Raw genomic sequence first — 26,165 nt, forward strand, 5'->3', positions numbered from 1 at the left:
GGCAAGGCATTGGGTGTACCTAATAAAGTGGCTGGTGAGTATGTATTTAAACTTGATCAAAATGATCCTATACATACATGGAATTTGATCTTTTTAACCCAGCCTGAGCATTTTAGCGCTGTTGGCTGCTCCGAGTCCACTTCAATCTACTGAAACACAACCGGCCCAATGCATGTAAAGTAGAGATGATTGTTCTCAGGCCCAACTAAATTAACGTTTTTTTCATTAAGATTATAGTCTCAAATATCAGGAAAAAGAATACACATAATAATATATATATATTCTTTTTCTTTTTTTTCTTCCCTTCCATACACATGTATTTTCATACATATATACATACGTATATACACATAATACACAAATGTACATACATAGTACACATATGTACTAATGTTATTACATATAGGCCCAACTAAATTAACGTATATATAACAAATGAAACGTCGTCTTTAGTTTACAAATAAATAAGTTACCATGTCTTTTCTGGTGATGTGGACCTCGATCCACTCGCGAGATCATCTGACTCGCGGAGCTTTGGCACGTGTGCCGTTCTTTTTTTTTTTCCTTTTTTTTTTTTAAGAGTGGCTCTCAGCTGCCGAGGCGGATGATGATGATGGCGGAGCTGGTTCAGGGACAGGCCTCGGTGGCTCAGCCCGGAACGAAAGATGACTTCGCGGACACGATACGCCGCGTTCGACAGGTAAAATGCTCTTAAGCGAACACAAGCGTGGCGCTTTCTGCCCGCAAACAACGTGTTTGTATGCGGGGAGGGACAGAACTTTGGTCGGGGCACCCCGGACCCCTTCACTGCAAACACTCCTCATGTACCACGTAAGCTAGCAAGCTAACGTTAAGTAGCCGAGGCAGCGTAGCTGAGAGGACAGATTAGAGTTTACACGAGACCCGAGACGCATTAAGTCACCGAGTAAAAGCTGTCAAAACGATCCCACAAGCCGTGTCTGACGCAGAACACGGAGGCCTCTCGCTATGGCGAAGTTTGTGCAACTTTAGTGAGTTAACCCGAAACACTGCAACCTGTTGTCAAGCAAAATAAGTTGCAGTTAGCTCAGCTAGCTTACGCACTGTCACAAGTTTGATCTCCTGCTGAACCGCGACGTTATCGTGGCTAATACTTGAGTATGGACGCGAAACCTTTAACAAAACCAACCTGGCTGACACGCTGTCAAAAAGTTAGCTTGCTAGTTTCTGGTCATGAGTTAGCTCCAGTATAACCGGCTGTTGCCCCGGTTAAAGACACGCACTAAGAGTTTATACGGCGGTCACGTGCAATACCACCGTCGACCCCTCCGTCTCTATCTCGACGGAACATTATGAACCGTATTTTTTTTACGATGTAGCACGAGTGTGACCAAGCTAGCTAGGCGCTGATGTTAGCTAGCTAGCTAGCTAGCGTGTGTCCCAAAAGGCAGCGTTGGAGTAAGGCCATGTAGTGTAACGTCATCTGTTCAAATAAGCCCCCCTCCGCTCCTCCTGTTGAGCACACTTGTTTTTTTCCATTGCTGCCTGGAAAATACCAGAAAATAAAAATGCAACTTTCATTCCCACTTCACTGCTGCCCTGCATACGTTGCTTAGTTTGAGATCGTCACTGGTGCAGAGAGGGTCGCTGTGGTTAGGGAAGCATTAAGCTGATCAAAAGTAACGCAGGCCGTAATGAAAAGATAAGTATATCACTGACTGCTGTTAATAATGTGTTGAGTTGGACTTTAGTCACCCAGCTCGCATTTAATCTTCCCCCCCCTTTCTAGATTATGTCCCAACTGGTAATGTTTGACCCTGTGTTTTTTTTTTTTGTCCTGTAATTCACACGATAGTTATACAAATACATGTGTCATCTTGCATAACTGACACTGAGCTCAAAAGGGAATTAATACCTTTGGGAACACGGAGTCCAATTCTGAGTGCACCTTGGTAAAAATACGGTATGTCAAGTAACTACATGTAACAGCCTGATTTTTAAATCCCTCCAGCAATCCCCCTTTCTCCATTTTCTCACATGTATGCTCACTAGGGCTGTCAACAAATATTCTATATTTTAATATCTATTTGAATAGTTGTTAAAAACAGATTGAAATATATATGAATCAAAATGAATATTCTAATGTTAAACAAAAAAAACACAATAGCAGCATCAGTGGGTGGCGTGCTACTGTACTGACTTTATATTGCATGAATAAATATAGACTAGATTGGCTTCAACAGCTTCATGCACTGGTTTGATTATTTGCCATTTCTTGCCAAGGAAAAGTTCAAGTTGTTCAGCACAGCTCGCTCTATAAACCACTCTAAACTTGAATTAATGTTAAATATTGTTTCAATCACTGAATGAAGCCTGCCATATTTGGAATACAGGAATTGCAACCTTAAGTTGCTCGCACAAAACTCGTGATCAGCACTCGGCATTTTTACATTCTTGTCGTTCATTTAAACCACAGACAGGGGCCATGGTCTGCGGTCTTCGCCATTAGTTAATTTACATATTTTTGTGTAGGTAATATGTTGTTGAATATGTTTCAACTTAAAAGAGATTACCTTTACAAGTCTTATTATTTAGTCCCGCCAAATGCGCAACCAGATATTCAAATATATTCGAACATGCGTTTTTTTTTTAAAGCGACTATTCAAACGTAATTTTTGATCAATTTCGACAGCCCTAATGCTCACACCATGTTCAAAAGATCTCAGATTAAAAGATGACCCAGGAAGGTTTCAGACCAGCCTCCTAGCAGCGTCATCGAGTGGGTTACAAGGAATTAAGTTATGGTTCTCTACCACACTATTCATTAATCAGTGATTAACTTCATAAGGCTGAAAATATTAAGGTTAATTATACACATTATCATGGTCACAAATTACATTTATACAGTGTAAAAAAAAGATGTTTGCCTTCCACATAAGGATGATGTCACACAAAAGGGAAGTGATCTTGTTGGTTTGCATGTCATATGATTTCAGACATCCGAGTGATTAGATGGGAAGTGGAGGCCTTGTTTTAATGCTGTGTTATAAGGATGTTCCTATTAATGCAACAACTGTCACATGTTCTCTCCACTCCAGGAGCAGCGAGAGAACAGGATTTTACATTTTTTTTTAAATGGATCAGTTGCTGTTAACTGATTTTTTTTTTTTTTGAGCGGCGTAAAGGACACTTAACAATAACTCGTCAGCCTCAATCACCAGATTTTGAACTTTCCAGTCGGCTTCCCATTTTCTTAGTATTTCATTCTGCGTCCTTCAACTTCATGCTTGTGGTTTGTTCATTTATTTTTCCAACTGCGAGGGTCACAGCCTCACGCAATGTACCAATCTTTATCCTAAACATAACCATTAACATTAGACTACTGTAAACCCATGAAAACATACCTGCCAATTCTTGCATTATATGATTACCACATCAACTGAAACTGAGTTTCCTGAGTGGAGATAAGTGACCAAACAGTTGTGCCACAGCGCCAAATGGACATGGTGTTCTCGGACCCTAAATATAAACCATACATACTTTGGTTCCCATATAACCACATGTCACGTGACTTCAAATGTGTTATTTTTAGACAAATCTGACATTTGAGTACATATTATAATGCTTAATTATGAAACTTAATTATCGTTACTATCTTTGTGTATTCAATCAGCAGAAAAGGAGTATGTTTAGGTTATTTGATCTTCAAAGCTGGCCAGACCTAATTTATAGTTATACCAGTGTAGTTTATTATGAAGCTTTCTGTGAGGTCTTAATAACCTAAATTAACATTAATAATTGCAACTAAGATTACATCCATTTTAAACAGTTTAATATGCTGCATAAAATGGCACGCACCCACTAACCTTTTCAGCTAGTTTTATTTTCTCTTTCAAAGAACAAAGCTGTGGTCACCCATATTTACTTTAAAAATAGTAGATTACAAAGATAAAAGGCTGTTTTAATGACAATCGACATCTGACTTGGTGGACTTTTATAATAGTATATACTTTTTTTTTTCCGGTGCATACTCAACATAACAGTGGTATTTATGATCTAATCCACTGTGTAGATTTCATTGACTTAACGATGATAGAGTAATTACAAAGAGACAAGTACGTTTTTCAATATAGTCTCGACTCTTTCAATTTGGACAAAGTTCGTTGCAGCCATCAATCGTGTTTCAGACTGAGCAGCCGTCTGTATTCAAAGAGTTTGAATCGTAGGGTTCATTTCAAACTGTGCTGGTGGAGCTCATTCAACAAGCAATAGATTAGTGTGAAATCAGCCATATTGCAGGGGCAATCTGATCAACCGTAACCCCCTGGACTTGAAATTAATCAAGATAATATTTATCTTCTAAACTAAACCCATCAACTAAATTCAACATCAATACTGTCCCCCAGTAACCAGACTCTAATTATAGAGTGCAACTAATCAAACTTCAAGCATTTTCTTGAGTTTTGACTTTCATCTAAAAATCGTTTCACTTTGACTTGGCTACAAAGCAGTCATGGGAAAACTGCAACCCCACACCTGCTTCCTTTTCCTCCTTGTTTTAATTGCCCCCCCCCCCCCCCCTCTCATTTCAGCTGGTGGGCTCTGAAGTAGATAATCATCCCCGAAAGTGATGGAAGACTCTAATTGCTGTCACTATATTTTCATATTGTGAAAGAATTTCCCATCAGGCACTGATGTCAATTTGGTGTAATTTTCTGAAATGCTATACTTTAGTATGGAAGGAGAGGTGAAAGATTAACACTTTGTGGAAAATGCTGTCCGTGCAGCGTAACTGAAGATTTAAGATGTACCTCACTGCAGAACACACGTATTTACTTTGGCAAGTGTAATAACTACTCTTCAGGAAAGTCATTTGCGGGGGTTGGACTCTGTCTTTAAAAATGTAGTGAAATGTCAGTCTGCGTTGGGCTTAATTATGCTTTTATTTAAGTGATCATTCTCTGCGCTAATTCTGTTATTGTTTTGGAAAAAGTAAACTTTACTAATTTTATTGAATTTTGTTCTTTCAGACCCGATGAAGTGTTGGTCTGACCCAAGACCTCGTTAGTTAATGCCTACATAACTGTCAATTACTGACGCCTGGTATTAATTAGTTTTGCCTTGTTTTATGAACTGTTGGCAAAGTTCTTGTACGGTTGCTCGTATGAGAACGCTGCTCAATTAAATATCATCTATGGTGAACCGGCAGGATATCCACGTTGTTAGTTATTTGGCTAGCTAAGCAAACTCCAACTTCTGTTGCTTGACAACCGGTTGAATTATGTTGGGTTTGCACAAACTTTGACATAATGAGGGGCCTTCGTTTTTTGCGCCATTTTAGTTTTGTGGTGTTTGTTTGACCGCTTTTTTTTATGAGTCTTGTTTCCCCGTAAAAACCCAAATCTGAAATGTATAAAAACGTACAATATGATTTAATCAGCACGTTTTTAATTAAAAATAAATTCGGAAATTGATTAGTTTTAAGAGGACTGAATGTAAATATGGAATTTGGCCATCCGCTTTCTTTGGCCTGCCTTTCCTCATCTCCCATACTCTACTATTGGCACTTAAAGCTGGAGGAGCCTTTACTAGATTTAGGAAGTGGAAAGGTGTATTTTTTTCTGGGTAACCCTGCAGTATGTTCTAACTGGCAACACCTCTACTGGCCAATTCAAATCTGTTGAGGAACTGACCCTTGCTGTGATGATCTGTGTAATTTTTCAAGGAAAACACGCGCTCCGCAGTCCAGACCCCTTTAAGCCGCTGAAACATTGTGCAAAGTGCAGTTTTCAGCTACTGCCAAAAAGATAACACTCTGCAACAGATGACAGCAGAGCGGATGCTTTTAAGAAATCAAGAAAAGTTTCACTCTTTACTAAGGGTAGCTTTGGAAAAGAAAGTGTATTTCTAAACATGACTTCCTAATTTCTCCACTTTTCACTTTTTTTTTTTATTCCATATGTTTTTCTGTTGTGTCCCCAGATGGCAGCCAAGATGGGAGGAGACCAGATGCCCAACATGAACAGTTCCCCTCCGGTCATAGACCACTCCCTCTATGGCTTTGGGGGGCAGAAACGCTCCTTAGACAATGGCGGTAAGAAGCCTTCAGCACTAAGCATGATTAAATGTTCTGATGTCTTGATCTGAATCAATGTACATTTTCTGTTTGTACAGATATGGGCAGTGGAAAATGGGGAAATGTCTGTGTTGCTGATTAACAGCTTAAAGCTTGTGGTTAGGTTAAGAAAACATATCTGCAGACAGAAGCTATCCCTATAAACTAAACATTTACATTTTTTATATTTGGACAAGAGGGAAAGTATACTGGCAACTAGACCCACATAACCAAGCGGGGCCCCTAGTGTGATCCACTCTGATTTGGCCCGATTTTGTTGTTTTAGCAAAGATTTATCTTTGCACCGGTGTGAACTCACCAGAACACTCGGTGTGTCCTCAAGGCCTCACAAACCATGCTGAGTGTATTGGCTCAAAAATCATCTGCAAAGCTTTTTGAATTGGCAAGGTTTACAATAATTTTAAAGCGTGTCAATCCAAAAGGAGATACTGGGATCGTTATACCTCTGGCCTACTTGGGGAGAGATAATAAAACACAACAAGAGTTGCTTTCAGAGTCCAGGAGCAATGCAGGGGAAACCCTGCAATCTGAATGAAGAGCCCTGGCCTTGTAATTCCATGTTCCTATCGAGTATCTTGGCACTGTGGTGTCGTGAACAACGCGTCATTCTATCTCGCTGTCCCTCGCACGCATATCAAAGATTCCTCCCGTTTTGTTTCCATGAAGTGGAAACAAAAACTCTTCATCCCTGTTGTCCTTTTATCTTGTCACAGTTGTTTGTGTGATAATTCAGCCCTGAAGGCACGGATAGATGAATTGAATGCAATTCTGGTTTAGGCTTGTTTGATGCCCTGCTATTTGAAGCAATTTGTCGTCCGTTTCTCTGTGGGAAGGTTCTCTCACAATATAGAGGAAAGAACAGAAATGGTCTGTTTTAGCTCAATATTTAGTTATCAAGTGTACAGCATCCAGTCCTCATATAAATGCAGTAGACCTCCCTGTTTTATATTCATAGCTGTTCCGTTCCCAAGCGTTGGCCCTGGTTTATTTCCAGATCAAGTGAAATCCGTGCACACAGCCATAAAATTGATTTGAAGTTGCTAGATATCAACTCGGGTGTTGGCGTTTATGGCGCCACATCCTCCATTGACCCTGCAGGACCCTTGCTTGGTGCTACCCGTCAAAAATGCAATTCCGCACCAGCAGCCACTGACCCGGCTGCTGCCTGTCCTTTCTGAACGGCTCTGATTGAAAACGCTCACTCAAACACTCACAGACCCGATTACCATGGCGCTGAAAGCCCCCCGCTGGGGGTCAGACACCAACACGAAGTGTTGGCAGGACCATCTCCATCTGCTCCCCTCTATGACTCGCTGATTTTTTTTTCTTTCTTTGGCTGCTTCGTCACTTTAACGTTTAAAATGTGTTGTCTATTTTCTTCATGTTAATTGATTTGCTTTCCTCTCGCCTCTCTCAGTAGGGAACCACCTTGGTGCGATGGTACATCAAAGGTGAGCAGAGCCTCCTCACGTCTTTCTTTTCATTTTGAGGCACTTGAGTGTATTCCTTATTTTCCTCTGTCCCTTTCCTTACATAGATTATTTTACTAGGGAAAAATGTTTACATTTTAAATAGTTTTGCCCATTAAACTTCTTCTTTTTTTTTTTTTTTTAGCCAATGATGCCCCAGTGTCTTATGTAACTTTCACCTTTATTTAAAATGCTGAATACAGTACTTGCATTTGGGTTTTAAATATGTTGTGCGGCTGTCTTTCTTTAGCCCCTCTCCACAGTCAGCTCAGTGCTCCCAGTAGTGACATTCCTTCTCAACACACCTGCTTACAGCCCAGCTTGTTAGTGTGCACCATCTCCCTATTTAAATCTGCACACATATAGCTACTAAGAATCACTTTCTTTAACCAAAGAAGTTCTTCTTGTATTCAACAGTCGCTCAGCGGGATATTTGTCTTTCATTTAACTATATAAAAGCCATAACATTAAAATTGGCTAGTCCCAGATTTTAAAATGACAATATTTTATTTCTTTTTCGGGATGTCTTTGTCTGTTTTCTGAATGTTTGGCTTTTAGATCAGAGAAAAGAAGCAATTCGAATACATTATTGATTATCTCCTAATCTCTCCCAGGGCTCTTGCTACAGAAGACTACAAAGTGCCTGATAAGATGGTGGGATTCAGTAAGTAGCTCTTCGGGTCATTGTCGTCAGTAATGTTTCACGTAATCATCAGTATTGACATTCTGCTCATTTTTCGGGTCACTGCTTGAGGCCCCCCTGTCTAAATTCAAAAGAACCGTATAAACTCATTTTCTCTCTCCCGCCTCCATAGTCATTGGAAAAGGAGGAGAACAGATCTCAAGAATTCAGCTGGAATCTGGTTGCAAGATCCAGATTGCTTCAGGTAGGTTCTGACTTAGTCTCGTCAAAGGCCAAAAAATAGTTTTTTTTTTAATCTGAGAGGCATTAACCATAAACAGAAATTCATCAGTAGAATGGAGGTTTCTTTTGAAGATGGCATTAGACCAACACAATAGTTTTTCTGTCCCAGAGTTATATTTTATGAGCAGTTTGCGCAATGAGAAGCCAGAGGAACAGTTGCAGTTGTCTCTTAACTTCCAGAAATTGGAGTCTTTCAAAAAAAACGTTATACTTTTGAGGGAGAGAGCATTTAAGCATGGTCATTCATGTGTTTCTACACATGCAGCATCTTTAACCGTTGTGCCCGTGTTGTTCCAGACAGCGGAGGCATGTTGGACAGGCCCTGCACGCTCACTGGAAGCCCAGAGAACATTGAGTAAGTCTCAGTCTCAGCAGATTTACTGAAAGTCTGTCTGATTGTTGCGACACCCAGGGCATGAACCCAAATCTCTTTTCACATCTCCACTTAATTAGTCACTGAATCACCTGAACACCTCTTTCACAATGACAAAGAAAAATATGTGTGAGGTTTTTTTTGTGTCGAGTCTAAACTGTGGGGATGTATTTCTTGCTCCACCCCCACAGTCAGGCCAAGCGGCTGCTGAGCGAGATCGTGGAGCAGTGTCGGTACGGTCCGGGCTTTCACAGCGACATGGACGGCAGTTCCATCCAACAGATCCTCATCCCTGCCAACAAAGTCGGCCTCGTCATCGGCAAAGGAGGAGAGACCATCAAACAGCTGCAGGTCTGCTAGTGGACCACACTGAAGGAAACAAACTGTTTAAACTTTTGACTCACCGACCTCACAGTAAATTAGCAGAGCTTCTTCCTTCAGGTTTTATGTCATTTCCAGCCCATTTAAAACAATGGTTGCAATATGAAAAGGCTAGTTTGTGACAATCAGCTTAAGATCTCTGACTATATGTATGCATTTGGTCTTGAGTGTTAAACATTTGCATATGTTTTCAATAACCTTAAACAGCCCTGCCTCCCCCTAGCTCTGCATTTGAATCTGCTACACATTGGGGTGAACCTGGTTCTTTAATACTTGAACATCATTCATGCTGTAGGTACTCAGTTTGTGGTCCGGATGATCCAGAGTACTTAAAAACACAGAACCCGTTCTTGGAAATGTGGCTGAGTTTCCTCCCTTTTGGCGTGACTAGTCTTTAGAGCCCCAGGTAACTCTTTGGTGTGTGTGTTGTTTTTTGATTGTACCCCTGCAGGAGAGGACTGGAGTGCAGATGATAATGATTCAGGATGACCCGATGCCCACTGGAGCAGACAAGCCCCTGAGAATCACTGGGGAGCCCCACAAAGTGCAGGTGGGTTTCAGAGGAGCTCAGTGTGCTGCTAGCTCGCCGTTTTACACTCAAGTTTACACATTTTGTACCTTTTTCTTAATGCTCCCGTCATTTAAAAATCTTTTTATTGAGAATTCCAGCTCTATCTTTATGATTCACATTTTTTTGTTGCGTTTTAATAGAACATTTTGTCTTTCAATCTTCTCTTATAGCAAGCCCGTGAACTGGTGGTAAAGCTCATCCGAGACAAGGACCAAGGAGACTTCAGGGTTGGCAGAGCAGACTTTGGATCCAAAATGGGGGGAAGCAGTCTGGATGTAAGAGCTGTTTGACATTTTTAGAAAATCTCAATTAAAAGCTAACATAGTGTAATTTTGAATAGTTTGCGTAAGATATTTTTGTAATCTTTTCTAAATTCTTCTTTGTCCAGGTGGTTGTGCCCAGATTTGCTGTCGGCATCATCATCGGCAGGAATGGGGAAATGATCAAGAAGATTCAGAATGATGCGGGGGTCAGGATCCAATTCAAACAAGGTAAGAAAGGGAAAAGAGAGGTTAACATAGTAACGGTTAATTCCTTAACTCCGTGCTCCCTTAGGTAGTGAAGTCCAAACCTATAGATCACATCCCCAGGCTTTTACATAAGTCTTTATTGAAAGCACTCAAAAGTACCCACGTATGCAGCCTTAGAACTCGTTGACAGCCTTTAGAAAACTTTTGCATCCCTTGTCTTTGTCGTCCAGATGATGGCGTCAGCTCTGACCGAATCGCCCAGGTGATGGGTCAGCCAGACCACTGCCACCATGCAGTCCACCTCATCAACGAACTGGTTCAAACTGCTCAGGTTTGTTCCTGCTTTGTCCTCTGTTTACATCACTGTGTTAAATATGGTTTTATTGGACAGTGGCAAGGCCCAACCTTTTAACAATGACAATATATGCTTTTTAAAATATCTATATTGCAACCCAACATAGTGAAAATTAGATGACTTTTAAAAATGGAGTGGCATGGTTAGATATAAACCATGCCACTCCATTTTTATATTTCCTGAATTGGAGGCCTCTCCTGCAAACTGCTTGTTGGTGTCAAAAACATCATTGCTTTCCTTCCCGTAGGAGCGAGATGGATTTGGGGGTGTGGTCGGTCGTCGGGGGCGCAGTGACTGTAACATGGGAAGCTCTCCGGGACTGCAGGAGGTGACATACGCGGTACCTGCCGATAAGTGTGGACTAGTGATCGGCAAAGGTACGTTTCTTGAGTTAATAAGCGTTGTTGCTGTACTTTATATGTATTACGTAGACTCTTATTTGACAAATTTCATTGAGCGTTTCCGGTATTGCTTTCTGAGAGAAATACTAGTCCTTCAATATGAACAGCCTTTATAAGAGTATATCCAAAACGCCAGATTGCCTTTTCCCTTTAATAACTGAATACCGCTTGGTGTTCGGCGTGAAACTGATGAGAAGAGGGGGGTCAGTGACCACCCTCCTATTCTCTCCCCAGGACTCATGTATACAGCACAAGTGGCATTCATTGGCTTCACTAAGGGCTTAATGACGGGGATAATGCGTGTAATGTGACATTAATTGTTAAAGGTGCATAATAACAGCCCTCAATCATGTGGAAGGCTGCCTGGCATCTAATGAGGGTCTTTCAGCCCAATGGAGTTCAGCGAGGGAATGAATAGAAGGAATTAGCTTATTGGCTATTCATGCCCACTCTATTGCCAGCTATTTAAAAGTCATTGACCATTGCATTGGAAGGAGCTTGTGTGTGTGCGTGTGTGTGTGTGTGAGCGCGCGCGCGCAGTGTGTGTTTCCATGCATGCATGTTGCCTTGGTGTGTGTGTCCGCGTGCGTGCAGTAGTGGGCGGGTTCGGAGCGGGCCTCTTTACCTAAGATAAAAACATGGCAATAGAAATGTCAAGTGGCTTTTGTGCATGTAGTGGGGCGAGGGAAACAAATAAACCTGGGCGTTGCGTCCCCCTCTCTGAGCATTAGCATATGAAGTGGGCCAATATGGTGGAGATGGCGGTGGGTCTGGGTGCTGTCAGCCGTCCCTTAAAGAGTGCGGTGATTAATATCTTTACGATGCCATATGCAGCCCTTGGCCCCTCTGTTCTGACCCCCTACAAACACACACACACATACACACACACAGCTTGATGAATCAAGCCACCCACCAACCTGCTCTGGCTTTCTATCCGGCGTAAGCTCGGTGCGAGAGCCGAAACGGCAACAACTTTACTCATGAATTTTGAAGTGAAAATTTAAACTCTTGAGGTCCACGGAATGTTTTTTTTCAGTACTTTCAGTCTCTTTGGTTGGTGTTCACGTTTATTTGTCAAACTTCTATTAATTTTGAAAAGGACTTTCAACACTATACTCCACATTATTCAAATGATTGCACATCTACAGCCAGCCTACACAACCGTAACTTGTTTTTTCTCATTTTAGTTTCATACGTTGGAAATAACTCATTCATTTTAGGGGAAGAGCAAATACGTTTTAAAAAAAATCTTTTTCAATTTGTGAACGGACAGAAGTAAAATGTTAACTAACGAATGATGACATGATGGTGTCTTCCAAATTTAGTTGCCAAATAAATTGTAATGGTAATTAAAATGTAAAGGATTATGTTGGCATTTATGTGTTGGTTAAATCCTCCAGCTCTTCCTGCCAAAGTGTACACCAAGAGACAGCGCCGCAAATGTGTATTTGTTGGTTTTCTCCGTGTTTCCTTCTGCGATCCGAAGACGTGGAGGTTGGGTGGATTGGTGATTGGATGTCTGTTCGGTGTGAATGTGAGCGTTGGCGCTCGTCTGTCAGCCCCATAGACTGTTGGCTACAGACCGGAGACCTCTTGCCCAATGACAGCTGGCACCCTCACACACCCCCCCCCCCCTCCCTCCCCATTCAACTCTTGAGAGGATAAGCAGAGAGATGTATTATGGGTCAACATTTAATGACGTTTGATTGACTAATCATGTCAGCTCAATAACTGTATAACTTATAACACTTATTTACATAAACAAACTAGACTTTTCTTCTTTTTCTTCATCTGATGGAGTTATTGTTTTGACTTTATACAACTAAATGAATTGAGGACTGGTCTACGTCTTCCTTATAGGATACTAAAAGAATCTTTCCTTTTTTTAATGTATTGATCTAAAGATATCTTAAAATAATATTTATCTCAACCATTTTGCCCAATACTAGTTTGATGTAAAACTGCTGCTGCGTTATAAATGTCCCGAGAGTCTGGTGTTGGGGGTGGTGGTGTCCCTCGTGGCCTGAGAGTTTCACCCCACCAGCAGCTTACCAGTCCATTGGGTTGAATGCCGTCACCAGTTGCACTTTTGTATCCCCTCCTTCTTCTCCAGCTCACTAAACCAGTCTCATTAATAAGGCCCGTATTATCTGCCCTCACTACAGCCCAGTCCATGAAATGAATAGTCGGGGTCTTCATTGCACTCTGCTGTCTGACTAGAAGAGCTCATAATGGCTTCATTAAGGCAGAAGTTTCATTTGGTTGACAATGGGTTAATGGGCCATGTGCAGTCTGTTGGCAGGCCGGAATAGGCTTCGGGAGGAGGAGAGGTTTTTGATGAGCATTTTCATTCGGAGGTCAGCCGGGGTCATCGGAGTGTCAGCCACAAGTGAACAAATGTGTAATTGATGTTGGGACAGCCCCGGTGTCCCCCCGGGAAGCACCCTCAGCCTTTTTTTCGTTTGGGATGGGTGTTGTGGAGGGGGCGGCGCACTGTCTATACCCCGCCCCCTCCCTCCGTTCACTCCCTTCTCTCATCACAGAGGACAACACAGAGTCAAGAATGAAAAGGGTAAAAGAGACAAACGATATCCCAGGAGGAGGATACGCTTCAATTTTGGCCCTTTTCTCCTGCCAGCGATGTTTCATTTCTCTCTGCTGGTGTAATTGCTCTCCCCACACGTCGGGAAGCTGGCATCTGATGCGGCGGAGGGGGAGGTGGGCAGGAGATGTCTCCTTTTGTTTCCTGATTTGCATGGATGTTGCCACAGAATGGTGGATAAGTGGTGAGACGCAAGCCGGCGTCTTCGTGGAGTAGCAACATCACGCCACTTTGCAGCGGCTCAGTGCTGCGTTCATCTTAAATTGTAAAGATGTGAAGATGGAGATTCAAACATTCAGGATGCGCAAGTGTTCACATCCTCAGACGGCTTAAGACAAATGCTCGATTACACACTTGGTCAAGTTATTTGGATAGTCTCGTCTCCCAGGCATTCTCTGCAATGAAGAATGGAATGAAGAAAGAAATTCAGATGCCGTTTGCTGTGTGGCAAGCGGTCCATCTTATGTGCACACTTTGTGAATTAATGATGTATGAATGATTAAAAGAGGGTTATCTAAATAGTTGCCACTTTATTTTCTCCTTGTTTAGGCCGGTTTTGGTTGCAGGATATTCAGTTTTATTTGTGATTAACAGTATTTTACCTTTTTGGCCATATCAGACTAAAGAACTACTTGTTTGGCTCTTGAATAATTTTCTGACATTCTTTTTCCCAGGAAACTGATTAGCAGATAAACCAATAAGGTCCTAGTTTAATACGATGTGTAACCTGCTGCTGTCTCCAGGTGGAGAAACCATCAAGAACATCAAAGAGCAGTCTCGTGCCCACGTGGAGCTGCAGAGAAACCCACCGCCCAACACAGACCCCAACGTGCGCATCTTCTCCATCCGAGGCACCCCTCAGCAGTTGGAGAAGGCTCGCCAGCTGATCGACGAGAGAATTGGGGTAGGTGGTCTGGCTCTGGCCCCAGAAAGCCATTGTCTGGGCTGATATTCATGAGTGCACATGTCAATGCGCAGAGCGGCGGGTTGCTGTGGTCCTGGTGGCCGGCAGGATGTCACCAGAGGTTAAACATAAAGAATCCATCAAATGGACTTAATGGAGTGCATCAGCGCCCGGCCCTGCCCTCTGACCTTGCCTGTTGGCTCTCTTTTTAAACACAAGTGTGGTCCCTCACTCGCCTCCTCTTCCCTTTCTATGCTCTAGGGCCCAGGAATGGGGGGCAACAGCAGCTTCGGTATGAATCCCTACAACCAAGGACCAACCACTCCTCCACAACAGTATGCTTCCATTTCTCTTCAAACAGTCTTACGTTTTCGTATAATCTTCTCGTTCAAATGTGAACCGAAAGTAAGAACCTGATGGTCTGGTTCGTTACTCACGTTGTCTTGTTTCCTCTCTGCATAAGTGGGGCTCAGACGTTCATGACCGGAGGCTGGGGTACAACTTTTCAAATCTGGCAGCCTCAAGGCCAACAGGAGCACAGTAAGTAAAATGCAGCAAGAACTAATGTAGCTGCCACGGCAACCGTACCACATATGAACAGCAGTCTGATCCTTTCCCAGCAGCATCATTCTGCTCAGCGAGGGGACAAAAAGTATAAAATGTATAAATAGAATTTATTTTGATGGCTTTTTTTTAAACATGGCTCTGAAAGCCTGGCCAGGCTGGTTTTATGAGTCATATTGCTGCAGTGTATTCAGTTTTCAGCAGGCTAGTATAGGACGTCTCCGCTCCCTGCGGCTAACCGCCTCTTTCCTGCACGGAAGGCATTTTAAATTTGCTGTCGATGGAAATCATTAAGAAACGGATGAGAGCAGAAGGAGAAAACTGAAAAGCGAAGCCCGCTCTCAGTAACTCTGGTGGTGTTATCTGTGTCTGGTTTCAGGTCACAATGGATCCCAGACGAGCCAGATGGACTGGGAGCAGTATTATAAAAAGCTAGGCAAGAAAAAAGGATTTTTAAATATATATATAACGCCCACTTTGCTCTACAATATTTTGCCTTACAAGCTTCAGTTGAAGTTTCCCTTTTCTTATCTTACTCTAAGTTGTATATGTCCACACCGACGATGAAGCCATTTATTTACTCACCACGTTGGACAGATGAGCCTAAATCCTGCTTGTGTCAAGCCCTGTTCTCTAAATTGTTATAAGAAAACACAATTGTAACTCTTCTGTTGGGTTTTCAGGTCAGCAAAACCAAGCCCAGAGCACTGCTCCTGAATACAACAAAGCTTGGGGTGAGTACTCGTGGAAGTGTTTCATCATGAGCCCGGAAAGATTTTAAGTTTGAGCCCAAACCGGCAGACTGACTTCATTTTCATTCTGACATTTCTGATTTCTTCCTCACTGATGTTTCCCCCTCAGGCCAGACAGCTGGTCCTGCATCTCAGCAGACCTCTAATCCCGACTACAACGCTTGGGTCGACTTCTACAGGCAGCCGATGGCCTACTTCAACCAGGGCGCACAGCAGACACAAGCCCCGGGCCTTCAGGTGGGAACCAACCGCCTCCAGCCTTGTTCACAGGGCGGATTCATCAGGATGAGGCCGCCATCTTTTCCTATGGCCAACAAATCCCATAAAAAGAGCATTTCTCAATGCTTCTCTATGCCGTTACTGGGACTGTTGGTCCCTGTCGACGATGCTTACGTTTTTACCAAAAGGCTCATTGTTAATTAATGTTTCAAACCGATCCGTTCCAGCCTCAAAATGTATTCTATCAATTAGATTTAATGTGTTTTTAGTATTTCGTTGTGGAGCTCGATAGTGTATTTTTTATTTTTTTTTGTTTGACGGGCAGCCAGTAAGAAAATATAAAATATTGCATTTTCCTTACACAATATCACAAGTGAACGTTTAGAGATTTCATGTCTAACAGACTTGTTTTTATCCCTCAGGATCATTAAGAGGAGCCGCCAGGTGAAAGACTTGAATCACTGAGGATGAAAACAACCCTTTTTTAACAGGGGGGTTATAGATTTGAAACGCCTTGAAGACTTTTTTTCTTAGTGAGAAACACTAGCTGTAGAATGACTTATATGATAAAGTAATATTTCTAAAAATCAGGAACAGTTATTCGTTACTAAATGCTTGTGTACACTGTTATTTTGAATAGACAGTATCTGGGATCCCTTTTTGGACTTGAGAGAGCTGTTTCGTTTTTCTATATTTTCTTGTCTTTGACTCAGATTGTACCGCCAAAACTGACCCGAGTTGTAACATTTCAAAAGGCAATATGATCTATTTTTTCTAGTTATGTTTAAAATGAAACCATGATTATGTGCTTAGCAGTCTTGAATACCGTTTGTCATAAGATGTTTAAAAGCGTGTGTTAAAATGTTTTTTCCTTTTACATAATTCAGTGAAATGAAACTGTGATGTTTTGTTACAGGAAATGTATTTTTGTTACACGGTTTAAAAACAAGGATTAATGCCAGCCCCTGGCAATAGTTCCATTTAATTCCTGTCGTGCATTGTATGCTGTTTTTCATTGTCATGTTATTGTACTCTGGTTTAAAAAAAAAAGGTGCAATATCTAATTTCACTTTTGAAACAAAGATGGGTTCTTTAATATTTTTGACAGACTTTTAACTTGTAGTTTTAAGAGGTTTTTTTTTCTCAAATGGAAATGTCATAGATAATGTATTACAATTATCTGTTATAATAGGATTTAGGGGGATGTTGCAAATAGCTTTTTTGCCTTTGCTACCTTGTAAAACTATGTATATATGCTCATATATTTGACTGTTAATTTAAAATATATATGTTACATATATATATATACTTATATAAAAATTATTTTTTCCTGCGATCAGTTTTGCAGGAAAATTGTCCCTCTTTTTCTGTTCCGTTTTCATACTGAAAATGTTCAAAGATTGTGAATGTGTGATTTGAAATTTGATGTTGCATCTTGTTATGAAGAAAATAAGTGATAGATTTTTGTGTATGTTCTGTACCAGGGCTATTCAAGACTGCTAAGCCCCTGTACTTCTACCTGTGTAATAATTAATATAGTATTTTTATGTTTTAAGTATTATGATCAAAAACGTTCTTATTTGGTACCTCTCAGTTCACCAACTCCCCACTGAGCCCTCGCTGTGGACTCAGTAGGGAGTTGGACTCAGTCCAATGCTAATAACTTTTTAATTATTTTTTTTATTTCTTTGTGTGTTCAGATATAAATGATATAAATAATGCATCATTATGGAAAAATGATTCTGGTATTAACGTCATTTCTTAATGAAAAGGGATATAATTTCAAAATGTCTAATTATGGTGTTTTTTTTTCCTTTGTGTACAGTTAACCATGTATTAAAAAACATCCAGACTACCTTTATGTGTACTAAGGTTTATTTTCAGTTACATGACCTTGTTGTGATACTCGGTGTTGAAATATATAGAACTAGTTTTCATGTTTGTTTTTTTATCATCCATCCTAGTTTATGAATTCAAATAAACTTCTTGTGGTTGGCTTGAACTATATACAGTTCTAAAGGCTAACTTTAACACTTTCCTTACTTGTAATATTGTTAATGTGGATATTATCCCCACAGGGCTGAGAGGAAAAACATGCTTATTTTGATGGAGAGATGTTTATTTAGTCTTAAGCTATTGGTCATTTATAATCATCGGTCAATGGTGAGGTGTTTCATTTTTTTAAGCAAATGAAACTTATCTTAAAGTGTTAATTAACATATTTGATTGATGAAGTTCTGACTTGATTCTGTCCCTCCGGCATCGATCAACACTTTTGTTAAATCAATGATATCAGCTTTCCCTTCTCATTCCGTCTCTCTGTGCCTCTGCAGAATTGGGTCTGCTTCTCACAAATGAACTGTGTTTCATGATTGATTTGTCTCCATATTGCTCAATAGCAGCAGAGCTCCACTTCTCAAAACATCTCAAACATCCTCTCCCCTCCCTGCGCATTACTCTTCCACTTGCAGCAGCAGTACGTCATCCCTCAGTTCTCCGCCCCCCCCCCCTTCCAGCTTTGTCACTGCACATCTTTGCACTCAGCAGGGAGACTTCTTCCACAGTGGCCCCTGCGCGGCCCCATACCGTCCACTGCATTGATGCAGTGCAGCTGTTTCCAAATCCAGCCCTTGATTTTGATCCTCTTCCTTCTATTTAACGCGGCGTCCCCGTGGACTCCTCTGACCTGGAGGTCCATTGTGGCCGTCTAATGATTTAGTTGTTCCCGGATCATTCACAGGCTGAGGTTGAGAGGCAAGATTATTATTCATATAGACATTTTTTGTACACCTCTGCTCCTTGGGGGGGGGGGGGGGGGTTGTTGTATGAGAACAATCCTCCATGGAAACAGGAATTTATAGTGTTTGTGGATTGATTTATTGTACAGTGGACAAATCTTCAGGGCAAATTTGATGTTAAGCAAATTTCATTTCACTATTGGCTACACAATAATAAACATGCAATTGAATACACAAATAATTACAAAACCTCCGAACAAGAGAAAAGGTTGAGATTTTTATTTAGATGTTTTGGTGGTTTCCTTCAAATCGGTTGGTTTCCTTCAAATCATTGGAATTTCTTTGCTTCGGGTTACTATTAAAACCGATATTGCAGGTTTTATTACTCAAAAAAACATTCAGCTACAAATTGAATTGTTACCTAATATATATATACACACGTTTATAAATGATTATGCATGAAGCAACAATAAAACGATACTTTAACTTGATGAAAGGAGCTATTCTGCACAATGAGTGCCTTTAACCCTTTAAATACATTCATCCCCATGTGGTATTTTGCTGATGTCCATCACTCCTAAATGTCTCATACCTCCAGAGCCTAACCCAATGAACTTTATTAATCTTTTTGAATGTTTTGTTACAAGTGATGCAAATATCATTTACTTAATTAAAAACTTTAAAGTATTGGCATCAAATATATATTTTTAAGTAACATTGTTAGATTTAATTGTTGATTCATTGATGCATAAATATTGCAGCTTGTAAAGGTGGCGCGAATTTGAATCCATTACATTAAACCTAAATGTTGTATCACCACAATAATTGACAGTAATTAAATCAAATAAAACAACGGTATCAACGGAAATTGCTCTTAATTGAATGTGTTTAGTTACTTTTCACCACTGTTGTTCGATTGAAAGACTTTTTCTAATAATTGGAGGGGATCAATCCCATTTTCCAATTCAATATTTTGGGCTAAACAATTTAAAACCCGCTCCCCTCGCTGTGTAGATGAATGAAAACGGCTCCTCCACATCAAGCAGGTGTCCTGACCGACTCCCCCCAGCGCCATCCAACAAGGGAGGGTGGCGGAAAAACGCTCTTTTTGGGGGTGTAGGGTGTGGGAGGGGGGGCTTCCAGCAGCACCTCTCTCACCTTTGCAACAGATGAGCCGATCTGAAGTCTCCTCCACACTGGGGCCGCTACCTTAATCTGTTTTTAATGACCCCGCGGAGGATCCCCAGAGACGCTGCGCTCTTTCCTCCCAGCTGGGTGAATGACAGCCGTTTTTCAGAGGTGTGTGTGTCTGTTGTGTGTTGTGTGTGTGCACGCGTGCGTGTGTGCCCGTGTCACTGGTTCATAATGGGACTTGGATTTTTAGCCAAATGTGTTTTAAAGGGGATTATTATTTCAGCGGGATACAACCTTTTTTTGTGTGCTATTGCATTTATAAACATGTATTTTACTTCTAGGTTATTTCGTCATTAAAATGTAAACGTTCACATGTATTACTTTGACATGAGCGAGTTTATTCTCCCCACTTTTATTTTCTCCTGATTGGCGTGAAACTCCGCTTTTCATCCACAAGCAAATGCTTTTCATTCATAGGTTTCCCACCAGCTCTTTGAAATAAAACAATTACCGTATTCTTTGTGCAATAATTGTCAATCATCCACATTAAATTGATAAGCTTTAAATGGACAGAATAATAGCTTAAATTGTTTTACAATGGAACAGCTAAGCAGGATGATTTGCTATTGGTGACATGCCCGCGGCTTTACTAGCCCCCAGATAATGCCATAGGTTAATGCATAAATAAGCAAATCAAATCCATGCGTTACCTCAATTCAATTCATTTAATTCCTCTTTAATAAAGAAGCGGCCCCGCCCCCTGTCCTCCGCCATTTACCTCGGATTTGTGCGATGAATGCTATAAATGTAAATCAATCTAGATGAGAAAGAATCCCATTGAAAGAGCAGAGAAATTTCATCTGGGAAAAGGAGACAAATGTAGGAGGGGCCCGCTCATAAAAAGCAGCTGTTTCACAGTAATCTTTTTTCGTGCCCTGTCACTCACCTTGCCTTTTCACTATCTCCTCAGCTAAAAAAAAAAAATATTTAAAAAAAAACAACAAAAAAAAAAATATTTAAAAAAAAACAACAAAAAAAAAAACCCTCCGCTATTGTATTTATTTGCCATATCTTCTTTCACCTTACATCGCCATAATCCATATTCTGAGAGAAAGAGGGGGGAAAAATGAGGAGAGAGCACAACTTGCCCGGTTTTTCGGACAATCCCCTTGTAGTCGTTGGAGTGAAAAGAGGAGTGCATGGATGTCAAATTGCCCTCAAAACACCATGAAAGATTGATTTGCAGCACTTTTCAGAGCCCTGACATTACTTGGAGGGGAGCTGAATAGGAAACCTGTGAGCCGGGGATGGAATAAAGATGTCCTCTCTGCTGGAGAAGAAGGAAAACTGCCCATTTAGCCCCAGTCCATCAAGCCCGAAAAATAGGCTGCGGAGGAAAAAACACAGTGGACTGTGACTATAGAGAAGAAAAGGGCCGTATATACTCATCTAAACGTTGTCACAATACCGAGGGGGCTCCGAACAGCCATGAATATTAAACCGCTTACCTCAACAAGGGCTTGAAAAAGTGAACCACGTCCAAGCAGCTTTGCATTTTTTGCATGCGAACAATGCTTGTAGAAAAGAAGAAAAGTCCACGTCGAGCTTGTTTCTATTCTTGTTATTCCCGCGCTAACTCCTTCACAAAAAAAATAATAATATTACCACCACATGAATAACAAATGCATGAGAAAAAAATGGGCGAGCAACTCCCAGACTCAGTGACCCACTTGTGCGCCTATACTCACTTCATCACCTCAACTTCCAGAAAAGGTCTATTTCATTTTTTTTTTTTTTTTTTAATTCTCAAACCTGGTTGCATTATTATTATTCTTTTTGCACTATGATCGATAAAACATTCTTGGGCTTTTTAAAAATGTTTACAAAAGTTCACAATGTCATATTTTTTTATCAACAGCTAGATTTGGCACAAACATTAATACAAAAGACAATTACCAAAGTAAAGTTTGGGTCACAATTGCCCCCCTCCTCTCTTTGTGCGGCCGTGTCGCGGTGAGGGGTGTGTCATTAATAAGTAATTAGACAGGGGTCACCCTAGCCACTTATATAAAGAGACCCTCACAGCCAGGCAGGGCAGCTTTGCGCACAGACCGTTTGGAGCAGAAGGACGCACCGAGGAGCAGCTCCGCTTACTTGTTCTCCTTCTCTTTTTTCTCTCTTCTTCTTCTTCTTCACCCCACGGCTCGCGTCTCCTCCGCCGTTGTCACTCCAGAGGGCTTTGCTTCTTCTTCTTTTTTTTTAAATTTATTTTTTTATTTTTTTAATTTGCATCATGGGCTCCGTGCTACCAGCCGACGCTTTGGCTCTCAAGTCTGGATTTAAGTGTCCGAGTCGCTCGCTCTCGGACGTGATCACCTCGGACATCCTGCACAGCTTCCTGTACGGCAGGTGGAGGAACGTGCTGGGCGAACACCTGGCGGAGGAGCGGCACAGCGGCAGCCCCAAGACCGCGTTCACCGCGGAGGTGCTGGCCCAGTCCTTCGTCGGAGGTAGGCACGCTGCTTTTATTCCCATGTTTTATCTTATCTTATTGTTGCAGGTTTGTAGCTTGATGTCAGGCAGATTTTTATTTATTTATTGGTAGTCATATTATTCTGTTATCATATGTCACTTATATACAGGGAATTGTGTCTGATCATCCCTCCGTTTAAAGAATCCTACCCCTAACCCCCCACAAAAAACGGTGCACTTTCCGTCTCAAAGGTTTATTTCCTCAAACATTCTCTCACCAACCTGTTGCTGTTTTCCCGATTCCCCCCCCCCCGTATGCTGCTTTTATTTCGTCCCATTTAACGCGTTAACCCTTTGAGAATTTCCAGACCTCGCGTTTAGAGGCTTGTTAGGCGCGTATAGCCGCCGCCGGCATTAAATTCATTTAGTTAACTTTGTGCTTGACCTGGGAAAGTTTCCACTTTAAACCTCCAGGAGAGAAAAGATTCCTTTCTTTCAGACGTCCCGGGTTTTTATCCTGCATTCATCAATCTCCGGACAGTCTCTTTTCCTCTCTTGGCAGCTATGGGGCTCCGGAGCTTTTCTCTTTCTCTCCCCTTAAAAGATTTGCTGTTCCTCGCATAATGCACCGTGAAGGTCTAAATCTAATGCTATTCATTGCATGTCAACCATCTAATCGCCTTTCCATTTTTTTGTTGCAGAAATTCCTGAGTCTTTTAAACAACTCCTCGTTTCATTCAGCGCAAATTTATTGCTACAAAGTTCTTAAAAGGATAATGAATTTGGAATTAGCCGTTTCTTTTCCAGTAAACTTTAATGAATATCACATCTGAAGCATGACGAATCGCTGGACCCTGGGCAATAGAGGACCATTTAACCCCTATTCGGTCCGGCTTTTTTTTTTCGAAGCTTACAAAAAAAAAAACTTTGATTTTGACATTAAAGAAGCGCAGGTTTTTTTTCTTCTTCTTCTTCTTCTTCTTTTCCCCCTTTATGATGGGGATAAAAAAATGCTTTCCAAGGGGGTTTCTCTCCGCAACAAAAAAGTCCAATTCAACCAGATAATCGAATTAAACGGAGGATAAGTCGTAGCTTAATATTTCGTGACTAAAATAAGATCCAGTCCATTACTGCTTTCAGGACTTTTGCAGCACTCCTGCTCCACGAGGTCTCTCCTCCTCTAGGAGGAGACAACCACCTGTTTTTCGGTTCCGTTTTACTCGTGCACATGTGCTGATGCCCAGTTTCTATAACTGACATGTGCATCTTCAGCACTAAACACGCTGCCCTTTTCCTCTTTCCCTTCTTCTAGAGGTGCAGAAGCTGTCCAGCCTGGTGCTGCCCAGCGAGGTGATCATCGCTCAGAGCTCCATCCCCGGGGAAGGTCTGGGCATCTTCTCGAAGACCTGGATCAAAGCGGGAACCGAGATGGGTCCTTTCACGGGGAGAGTCCTGTCCCCCGAACACGTGGACCTGCTCAAGAACAACAACCTCATGTGGGAGGTGAGTTGACGCTCGCGTTTCTGACACGGGATCGGGGGACACGGTGTGGGACCGAGGCCGGGTCCGTGTCGTATTAACGCACCTCGCTGTTTTCCGTGCGCTCAGGTGTTCAACGACGACGGCACGGTGCGCTACTTCATCGACGCCAGCCAGGAGGACCAACGCAGCTGGATGACCTACATCAAGTGCGCCAGGAACGAACAGGAGCAAAACCTGGAGGTGGTGCAGATCGGCAGCACTATCTTCTACAAGGCGTCCGAGGTGAGGATTCACTTCTAATGTGTTTAATGTTTGGAGTCTTGCGGAAACTTCGACTCGCCCGTCAGTGGCTTTATGTTTTATTTTTTTAAGACGATAGCTTATCATTTAAATGGCCTTTGGAGCAGCGCCATCTGCTGGACAAATTAATAACGGAATCTGAGACTTCTGTAATGCAGATAAATGGATTGTCGCGTTGAGCCAGCAACAAAGAACTAAATCAAAGACAATTTCTGACTTGTGCTCTTCTTCCCTCAGACTATCCCGCCGGACCAGGAGCTTCTCGTCTGGTACGGAAACACCCAAAACACGTTCCTGGGGATCCCCGGAGTTCCGGGAATAGATGAAGAACACCTGAAGAAAACCAGGAGTGGTGAGTGGCCTTTCATTTTACAGCATCAGTACCAGACTCAGATCCTGTTTTTTTTATCAGTCTGGGTTTAGTGTAAGTTTGCCCACTTTATTTCGCTGCGTAATTTACCCAAATATACAATATTCCCATTCGAGACAAACTAAATCTCATCTCCTTCTTCCCTTTTTGTCCCCTCTACCAGAAGACTCCCACCCCTGCGAGGGCCCTTCCTCATGCTCCCCACCCGCCTCCACCACCACGGCCGGTCGGATGCGCTGCGTCATCTGCCACCGCGGCTTCAACTCGCGCAGCAACCTGCGCTCCCACATGCGCATCCACACCCTGGACAAGCCCTTCGTCTGCCGCTTCTGCAACCGCCGCTTCAGCCAGTCGTCCACGCTGCGGAACCACGTCCGCCTGCACACCGGGGAGAGGCCCTACAAGTGTCACGTCTGTCAGAGCGCCTACTCCCAGCTGGCGGGCCTGAGGGCGCACCAGAAGAGCGCACGGCACAAACCGGCGGCGCACGCCGCCGAAGTGACGTCCAAAGTGTCCCCTCCTCCCCCGCAGATGGCGGCCATGCCCCACCAGCACCAGATGCCCATGGTGCACCACATCCCCACCATGGTGCTATGATGACAGACGCGCGGAGGGACTTTCGCGCGGACCAACGTTGCACTTTAGGTTACAGCTGTAGTGGAGAAGAAGAGGAGATCCTGATTGGACAATGCCTTCACTACGGAAATAAAGGAAAAGCAACTTACAGGCGTTTAAATATTTTTGCTTGTTTGTATTGCTTGTTTCTTTGGCTATCATGTGATCAGAACTCCAGCAGAAGATGTTTTAATGTTTGTCGGTATTTTGGAAAGCTGAAATGTGCTGAAAAACTCTGAAGATTTTACAAAAAAATATGTTATTCTCGTGTCATTTTTAAAGTGTCATAAATCAATCCAAATGTGAGACAAAGCGATATTTTCTACATTTTAAAACTGTTTATTTTGCATCACATCCTCACCAGCTCGGGCGAAGACCGTCAGTGATTTGCAGAGTAAGTGGACACTAAGGGACAGGATGTGGTCACCGATGTACATATTCAGCTGCATCCTCACTGTAAACTGTCACTTTAATCTTGCACAGACTGTATGCTATACTGTTGTGTAAATGTAAAATTGTATTGTATGCTATATACTGTACATGTGAATGTAAATACATTTGTGCTTTCTTCTATTCTAAATAAATATGATAAGATATAACAAAGGATGGTAATCATTCTCATAAGTCAAAAAACACATGCTGCTCCATTACACGTTGCCAGCTGACATAAACTTTGCACAAATGTCTTTTCCTTCATGTAAATTCCACATCATATCGCACTAGTTAACTGCTCTCCTACAAAACGTTTTGCAGAATTTCAAGATGTAAACACGTAAGTTTGAAATAGAAATGTAATTGAGTCCATAACTTTAACATTTAATTTAATAAGAAAAAACTTGCTTGGTGAAGGTTTTTCAAATAATCTAAAGGTTTATCTTTGCGAATTGTTCAGGGTTATTTATTCCAGGTGGCTTTCTTACTCAGTTTTAATCTTTTTATGTTGTGTATTACAT

At 41.9% G+C, this 26,165-nt stretch overlaps 2 protein-coding genes across 5 annotated transcripts; both read left to right on the plus strand.

Annotated features, from left to right (window-relative positions):
* The first annotated feature begins 551 nt into the window (after window positions 1-551).
* On the plus strand, window positions 552-17,956 carry fubp3 (far upstream element (FUSE) binding protein 3). Of its 3 annotated transcripts, none has more exons than XM_037484831.2 (19): window positions 552-700; window positions 5,962-6,073; window positions 7,533-7,566; window positions 8,199-8,248; window positions 8,400-8,471; window positions 8,807-8,864; window positions 9,074-9,233; window positions 9,715-9,813; window positions 10,005-10,109; window positions 10,223-10,325; window positions 10,535-10,635; window positions 10,907-11,036; window positions 14,406-14,566; window positions 14,828-14,901; window positions 15,030-15,106; window positions 15,510-15,566; window positions 15,814-15,864; window positions 15,992-16,119; window positions 16,524-17,956. In XM_037484831.2, the coding sequence occupies exons 1-19, from the start codon at window positions 605-607 to the stop codon at window positions 16,530-16,532; spliced, it is 1,677 nt and encodes a 558-aa protein (XP_037340728.1). In that variant the 5' UTR covers window positions 552-604; the 3' UTR covers window positions 16,533-17,956. The 3 variants fall into 3 exon arrangements, with proteins under 3 accessions (XP_037340728.1, XP_062414763.1, XP_037340731.1); XM_062558779.1 differs by having other exon boundaries at window positions 7,536-7,566; XM_037484834.2 differs by lacking the exon at window positions 15,510-15,566.
* Window positions 17,957-21,929: 3,973 nt separating this feature from the next.
* On the plus strand, window positions 21,930-25,815 carry LOC119226186 (PR domain zinc finger protein 12-like). 2 transcript variants are annotated; one of them, XM_037483797.2, is made up of 5 exons: window positions 21,930-22,483; window positions 23,758-23,948; window positions 24,054-24,209; window positions 24,465-24,579; window positions 24,764-25,815. In XM_037483797.2, the coding sequence occupies exons 1-5, from the start codon at window positions 22,267-22,269 to the stop codon at window positions 25,192-25,194; spliced, it is 1,110 nt and encodes a 369-aa protein (XP_037339694.2). In that variant the 5' UTR covers window positions 21,930-22,266; the 3' UTR covers window positions 25,195-25,815. The 2 variants fall into 2 exon arrangements, with proteins under 2 accessions (XP_037339694.2, XP_037339693.2); XM_037483796.2 differs by having other exon boundaries at window positions 21,932-22,483; window positions 24,761-25,815.
* The last annotated feature ends 350 nt before the right edge of the window (window positions 25,816-26,165 follow it).

This window comes from Pungitius pungitius, chromosome 18, assembly GCF_949316345.1.
Source record: "Pungitius pungitius chromosome 18, fPunPun2.1, whole genome shotgun sequence".
NCBI lineage: Eukaryota > Metazoa > Chordata > Actinopteri > Perciformes > Gasterosteidae > Pungitius > Pungitius pungitius.